Here is an 8282-nt window from a genome sequence, read left to right as displayed (position 1 = left end):
AGCAATACTTCACTTCAATAGATAGTGAAGCATAAATGACTATATGTACACAGTGGATGCAGCTTATATGATATCAAGAATGGTAATCAACTTATTACGGGTTGCAACTTTCAATTGAAAACACGAAGACGTTAAATACGCGCATTCTGTATAAAACATGGATGTTTGATTTTATTTTTATCAATGTCTTAAGCGACCTGACGTTAGCGACGTCACAGATTATGACGTCAAAATTAACGTTATCGCTATAGACATAAGAAGCGACATTAAAGACGGGAAAGCTATTTAAATTATAAAGCGAAAAAAGGAGAGATAAATCATCATTTTAAGTGAATAAAGGTAAAAAATATTTAATATTAGTTCTTATTGATGGTGTTTCGTTTCATATTCATGTTTTTTTTGTAACTTTAATGACAAATGTAGAATTACAAGAAAAAACATTATCATTACGAATTGACAGAAAAAACATTATCATTACTACGGCTTATCACGGATTTATATGGTAGTGATATCTAAATGTGCATGATTATTATTATTTTGCGATAATTCCAGATTTTTTTTTGTTTTTGAATTAGATAAACTTCTTGTGCATTTTTTTTAGCTAAAATATCGCGATATTTTTTTTTTTTTTTTTATTGTCCTCGTCAAATGATGCTGAAGGGTCGAGGGCATCCCAAACAGCATCTTACAAAGTCATTTCATGTATAATTTTAAACTGTATACAATGACAAGAAACAATAATATAAGATACATGTATATAGGAAAGTTACTTAATAGCTATAATATTAAACAAAAAAAAACAAACAAAAAAATATCCACAATTACTTGCCCACCTTTGTTACATGAACCATTGGTAGAATTTTCTTTGCTAAAAATTTAAATATGAACTTAATCTGAGGCGTCCTGAAAAATATTTTTGACCAGTTTCCATTCTTTTTCAAAATCTGATAATGTATTTCTTTTGAAAGCTATATTTCTGTTTAAATTGTATTGAAATTGAAGAAAAAATTTGATTCTAGGGAATGTCAAAGTTCCATTTAAAAATCTACTTTGAAAAATAAACTGTTTTATTAATAGTAATGTATTATACAGTGGTATATTGTTTGTACCTAGGATAATTTTTCTTTCATTCACTTGGAATTGTACATTATTTCTTTCACATACTTATTTTACCTCATTGAGAAGCCTAGATGTATGAAAACATGACCAAAAGGGATGCTCAATGCTTTCATTTTCTACATTACAATAAGAACAAAGTGGGGAGTCTTTCAATTTTAGTTTGAAAAGGTATTCGTTTATTGGTAATATTCTATGTAGTATTCTAAATTGTAGCCATTGTGCACTAGTATTTTTAGTGTTGTTAAAGGGCAAACTATAATAAGATTTCCATTTGGTTTGTTCAACTGAAAATTTATGTTGCCATTTATTCTGACTTGTTGGTTTTTCAGTGTTCTTGTTAAATATTTTGTATATGGCATTGGTACCTTGTTTATTCTTAATTATGACTGATAAGTAAGCAGGTAAGAAGGGTTGTTGTTGCTTATCTATTATATTTACATTGATTTTCATTTTTTTAAGAAATTTCTTAATACTATTTTTGATTCCCATATAATGCAGTATATTTATACTCAAACCAAATAGATTTTGTAAATGATCTTTAGTCAAGATTATATTGTCTTTATCAAAAATGTCATTAATACATGTAACACCTTTTTGGTACCAAGATTTGTAAAAAAACTTTTATCACCAATTACAATATTGTGATTATAAAATAACGGTTCATTAAGACAATTTTCTGCATCTGTGTTCATTAATGATATAAAATGTGAAAGATCTAGAAGAACATTTTTCCAAAATTGGTTGTTACAGGCCTTTGCCATTTTTTCAGCATAGTGTTTTCCGCAAGTGAACAATTTAGTTTCATCAAAATAAAGATGTGTCAGTGTCTGCCATTGGCTGTTATAGAAAATTAACCTTCTAATCCATGTTAGTTTCATTCCTCTGATAAATGCTTCTAAATTAATCATTTTTAGACCACCTTCACAGTATTCCTTTACTATAATTGCTTTTTTTACTTTGGCCGGACCTTGCCATAAGAAATCAAATAAGATTGTATTTATTTTTTTCAACATTGTTACATCAGGTGAAGGCAGTGTAAGGAATAGCTGATTCATAACTGGTATTAAGAGACTTTTGATGACAGTTATTTTACCTATTGGGGTCAAATATCTGCGATTCCAAAATTTTATTGAATTTTCTAATTTTTTTATTTTCTCTTTGTAATTTAGTTCCACCATTTTTTGTAGATCTACATGAAAGTGAATGCCAAGAAGTTTGAATTGTGATTGTCCCCAAAGAATTTTGAATTTTGTTTTTATGGAATAGGTGCTATATTTTTTTGATCCTAACCATATGGTACAAGATTTATCAAAGTTTATTTTAAGTCCTGAATGTCTTGAAAATTGTTCGAGTTCATTGAGTGTTTCATTAAGAGACTTATCTGATCCATCAAGTAAAAAAGAAGTATCATCTGCATATTGAGATATAATATGTTCTATGCCACCAACATTGATACCTTTAATGATTTGGTTCTGCTTAATTTTTCTGATTAGAATTTCGGTGCATAGGATAAAAATATAAGGTGATAACGGATCTCCTTGACGACACCCACGGCCGATTGTGAAAAAGTTTGAAAGAAAGCCACTTTGTATAACAGATGATTCAATATTATTATAAAATACCTTTATCCATTTTTTAATTGAATTACCAAAGTTAAATATGTCTAAGGTTTTTTGTAAAAATTGCCAAGAAATGGAATCGAAAGCTTTCTCAATAAGCAAAAGAAGACCAGGTAAATTGTTTTCATCTAAGTAATGCATAATATCATAAAGTAATCTAGTGTTTTCACCAATAAATCTTCCCTTTAAAAAGCCAGTTTGTTCTTTACTAATAATTTTATCTAATACAGTTTTTAACCTATTTGCAATTGAACCTGATGCAATTTTATACACTACATTTAATAGAGTTATGGGTCTCCAATTTTTTAACAGATGACGTGGTTTATTTTCCTTTGGTATGCAGGTTATAATTCCCTGTCTCTGAGTTATGGACATAAGACCAGTATCGAAGGCATAATTAAGGGAACGTACAATAAAGTGTCCTAGTTGTTTCCAAAATATTTTGAAGAAGTTTGAAGAGAAGCCATCACTGCCTGGACTTTTATCATTTGTCATAGATTGTAAAGTTAAACCTGCTTCCTTAAATGTTAGCTTGCCTTCATTTGAATTTGTCTCGAACTGATTAAGGGTAGGATTATTATCACTTTGCAGGTACATATTTAAATCTAAATTTTCATTATCATGATTTTTATACAGTTTTTCATAAAAGTCATACATTTCTTGTAATATTTCAGGCTGGTCTTTTATAACTTCACCATTTTCTTTCTCTAGTTTTGAAATAGTTTTATTTAGATAATTGTGCTTCTTCAGATTACAAAAAAAATTAGAGGGTTTTTCTCCTTCCTCAATCCATTTACTTTTTGATCTCAATATATGTCCTTTTAGTTTTTCTTCTCTTAAGGAGTTCCATTCTTGTTTTAATTGGAATAATTCATCTGAGTTTTCATTATTTAACCCATTCTCTAAAGACTGAATTTTATTTAATATTTCAGATTCTAACTTAGATTTCTTTTTTTTGACAAAACTTGCATAATTATGATATTGACTGTCCTCGTAATTCCATTAAAAGTGTTTCCAAAAATAATTGATCATTTATAATAAATTGTATTTCATCATTAGGTACATCATTTATGTTATCTAAATTATAAACAGGTAGACAATATTGTTGTTTTATATCATTAATTTTTTTGTTAATGGAGGCTATGTAATCAATATCATTTAAAAGTGCATTGTTATGTTTCCATAACCCTTTACCATGAGAAATATCTGAAAATTTTATATTTAGTGTTATAAAAGAATGATCTGATTTGTAACTTGATTGAATTTCACAATTTTTTATATCAGGGACCAGGTCTTCAGTAACAAGGAAAAAATCTAATCTTGCTTGTTGTACTGGGTTACATCTTCTCCATGTATATCTTTTAACACTTGGAAAGAAATCTCTAAATGGATCAATAAGCAGACGTTCAGTAATATGTTTTAGTAAGTTTTCCCTAGCTTTTTTATTATTTATTCTTTTATAATTATAGTAATCAATTTCTGGATTTAAAACTAAGTTAAAATCACCGCATATTATGTATTTATCATTATTTAGACCATATATTGTTTCAAAAACTTTTTCATAAAAATCTAGATTGTCATTATTTGGTCCATACAGATTTACAAGAGTTAACCTATTTTTTTCAACTGTAACATCTAATGCAATAAAGTTACCTATATCATCATTTATTTTTTGTGGATTTCAAATTCCAAATTTTTATTAAACAAAATAGCTACACCTCTAGCATTAGACTTAGAAAAACTAAATAGACATTCTCCACTCCACTGAGCATATATAGCTTTTTCTTGCTTTTTTTGTAAAATGTGTATCTTGTAAGCAATAAATATGGTGTTTTTGATCCTTTAAAAAGTTAAATACATCAATGCGTTTCTTGTAATCATTCAGGCCACGACAATTAAGGGATAAAATACTTAGTTCATACATATTACTAAAATGAAATGTTCAAAGCCATTGAGATCTTCTGAAGTTCTTAAAAAACAACTAACAATTCTGCACTGTGGGCAAGTTGAGAAAAAGAATATAAGAGTAAATAATAAATGGAAAAAAAATATCATGGACATGTACATATATATAAAGAATTTCTTTCAAAAACATTCCAAACAAAAATAAAAAAAAATCTTGTGCTTATTTAAGATTACTAGTTATAATTCAATACTTACTTAATTACTGTTTAAGATAATAACAACACAAAGAAGATACCAAGGATATGGTAATAGACTTATATTGTTTTCTATCCAATTATCCTTTCAAATATGTTTTAACATTAAGAGAAAAAAAATATCAAAGTGAAATTCTTATATGATGATAATAATTATCAAAATACCATAATTTATGTAAGAAAGAAATCATCAATAAATATACATTATTTTTATAAGTATATAATTATTATCAATGACAACAATAACTCATCATGATATTCTAGCAATAGAAGGAGTATTTTCAATAACCATGATAACTCTAATATGAAGAAAAGAAGAAGAAAAAACATTATTAATTACAATTCTGTTTTCAATATGAAGAAAAAACAATCATGAATAATTCTGATAATTTATAATATGAGGAAAGTTATCATATATAATTATGTTACTCCCTATATATAGTTCAAATTATCAATAAACTATTGTCATTCTTATTTGAAAAGAACACAAACATCAATAATCATTATTCTATTATGAAGGCGATAGTTATCCATAATCATGATAATTCTCATATGAAGAAAACCATCAATAATATTTCTTATATTTGAAGGAAAAATTATCAAAAAATAAAAGATATTTTTTTTAACTCACACGATATCTATGCTATTTGAAAAAATGTCATCTTTTCCTTGACATTTAACGTAAAATTATCATTTTATTATATAATTTGATATTTATTTATCATTATTTATTTGAATGAATGAATGAAAAGAACGAACAAACGAACGAACGCACGCACGCACGCGCTCACACGCTCACTCACTCACTCACTCACTCACCTAAGGATTGCAAGGGTGATAAAAATGTTAATGTTATATTTAGCTATTATAATAGCTAACAATATGTTTTGTATTTCAAAATTTATGTTATTTAAAGATTAGAAGTGATTGCAATATACAGGTATTGTTTCATTATATTTTAATAGATACTTCAAACATGGATACAGAAATAAAAATAGAATCAGAGTCACCCAAAAGATTTTCTAGCGTTCTTGAACTGAGAAGGATCAAGAGAAAAGAAGAAGACGAGGCGAATATTGAATGGAGTCGATTAGAGATGCCAGATCAATCTGCAATAGAAAGTCGTATGGACAACATCATTGAGAATTTAAAAAAGCAGTTTAAGGAAGAAAAGTTTGCTAGAAGACAAGCCCCCAAGGTTAGCACTTCCTATCAAGTTTTTTGTAATAGCGTTGACGCTTTCCTTCGTCATCAAGAGAACCCAAAAGTCAAATACCCAGAATCTAACAGAGAGTTACCCGGAAATGCTGTGAAACCAGACAAAATAACAAGCACTAAACAAATGTCAGTGGACACACCAGCTCAAACCAGTCCAGTTCATGAAGAAAGTCTTGATGATGATGAGGAGGATGCTGATGATGATGGTGACGATGTTCAACAAGCGAAACATAAAGAATGTGAAATTGTAATTTCTCAGATGCAAAATAACATTATTTTGCGCGATTTAAAAAACCATCCATTGCAGCGAAGCCTCTTCCTTAACAATGCCTCACTTCTTTGGTGAGTCAACAATCAAGAAACTGGTAACACAAACAATAGCAGACGACATAAAGCCCATGCCAAGTTTATTCCAAAAGAGACATACGAGCAATGCCTATTTCTTTTCTTTGAAACAAAAGAAGTTGATCAATGGCTGTTTGCTACCATCTCTACTTGCGCCTTCTCCATTTATTGGTTTAAACAGAAAGCAAATGTACAGGGAGTTCTATGAAGTGATATTCAAACCGACAGAACTGTCTATTCTCATAAGCAATTCAAAATATAAAGTTGGCAATCACAATGATAAATGTGAGCATCTGAAATGGCACAAAAGTCCATTATCGCTGATGATCAACAGCTACAAACAAAGAGAAAGAATGAACCAATAACACTAGACATTGAAAAACCCAAGGTTACTGACTTTAAAAGAATATTCAGTCTTGCCTTGCGTTACAATAGAGTTCCATGCACAAGAACACTGTCTATATTTGGTTTATATTTTACCCCTATACTCTATTATGGCAGAGAAGATGAAATGTCATGTGTACCTCACTCTCCAGCAAACTTTACAGTTGAACACAAACCTAAAAGTTGTTACCACATAAGCACGTTGCTAACTCTGACAACTACTACTTCATATGAAAATAAATTTTTAACAACGAATAAGGACATAATTACAGCATCATCGTATTTGAACACAAAACATCCTGGCGTAACAGATTTGGACAGTTATAAATTTAAGCCAGTCAAACATGTTGAGTTATTCGAAAACGTCTTCTTTGATAATATGGCGATCGCATCATCGCATCTGAACACCGAGTATCCTGCCGTAAAAGAATTGGACAGTCACAAATTGAAGCCAGCCAAACATGATGATACATCCGGAAAAGTCTTCTTTGATAATTTTGAGACAATGGAGAAGAACGACAATAAACAAGTTGAGGTTCAACCTGAAGAACTTGAAGTAATAATTGATGACGATGACGATGAATCGCCATTTGGAATACTGTCTGTCTATTGCAGAAGTGGAATTCATTCAAGGTAACTACTAAATATCTTAAAACAAAACTTTATTCATTGTAAAACACAACTGTATGTACTTATTCACTATTTACTGAAATCTTATTTACGTGTAACGTATACATTATATTCATTTGAGACATGTCACGACGCTATCAGTTTTACTACTTGTAATAGAGTTGGTAAGCGAACAGCATGGATCCTGATCAGACTGCGCGGATGCGCAGGCTGGTCTGGATCCATGCTGGTCGCAAACCCACTATGTTGGTTTTGTCATGACATGGCTCATTTATCGTTTGCTTAAAGTCACTGGTAATGTGTGACTTAAATTCTTACGATTTATTAATTTATTTTTTGTTTCAGATGATTCTACAGATGAAGGACAATAGATGAACAGAGATAGAAGACATTTTTGGAATTTAATTATTTTACATTATGATTAAAAATATTATCAAACGTAATTCGAGTTGCTTACTTTATTTTAATTAAGCCCCGTACCAACGTCTTGAGCGGTACTCAATTTTAAACACTTAAAAGTGTTAGATTAACGATCTGGAAGGACCCGAAAAATATAACAACACTGAAGTGAAGTACTTGGCAACTTTTTACAGCTGCCGCACGGATATTGACACCTGATGTTGTGAAGTATAAAAATCTCGGAGAAGGGTGATCCCTCGGAAGCATTAATCTCAACAAAATTACATGAAAATTGCAGACTCGTGTGATTGAGTCTGTACATTAGGGATAATGAAAAAGTGCAATATCCCATTGCAAATCCCCGAGCACCGGCTTGAGCGCTACTCATTTTTCATTACCCAAAAGTGTT

At 29.9% G+C, this 8282-nt stretch overlaps 1 protein-coding gene across 1 annotated transcript; it reads left to right on the top strand.

Moving 5' to 3' along the window:
- The first annotated feature begins 228 nt into the window (after positions 1-228).
- LOC132752765 (uncharacterized) lies at positions 229-7917 on the top strand. Its single transcript, XM_060743150.1, has 3 exons — positions 229-339; positions 5863-7477; positions 7820-7917. The coding sequence occupies exons 2-3, from the start codon at positions 6759-6761 to the stop codon at positions 7821-7823; spliced, it is 723 nt and encodes a 240-aa protein (XP_060599133.1). The 5' UTR covers positions 229-339; positions 5863-6758; the 3' UTR covers positions 7824-7917.
- The last annotated feature ends 365 nt before the right edge of the window (positions 7918-8282 follow it).

Source organism: Ruditapes philippinarum, unplaced genomic scaffold (assembly GCF_026571515.1).
Source record: "Ruditapes philippinarum isolate M1 unplaced genomic scaffold, ASM2657151v2 ctg426_1_1_1_1, whole genome shotgun sequence".
Taxonomy (NCBI): Eukaryota; Metazoa; Mollusca; class Bivalvia; order Venerida; family Veneridae; genus Ruditapes; species Ruditapes philippinarum.
Note: the sequence above shows the minus strand (reverse complement) of the source record. Positions and strands in the feature narration are given on the sequence as shown.

Coding starts and splice junctions, on each gene's coding strand:
- LOC132752765 (XM_060743150.1), top strand. CDS start 6,759: ATGGCACAAAAGTCCATTATCGCTGATGATCAACAGCTACAAACAAAG.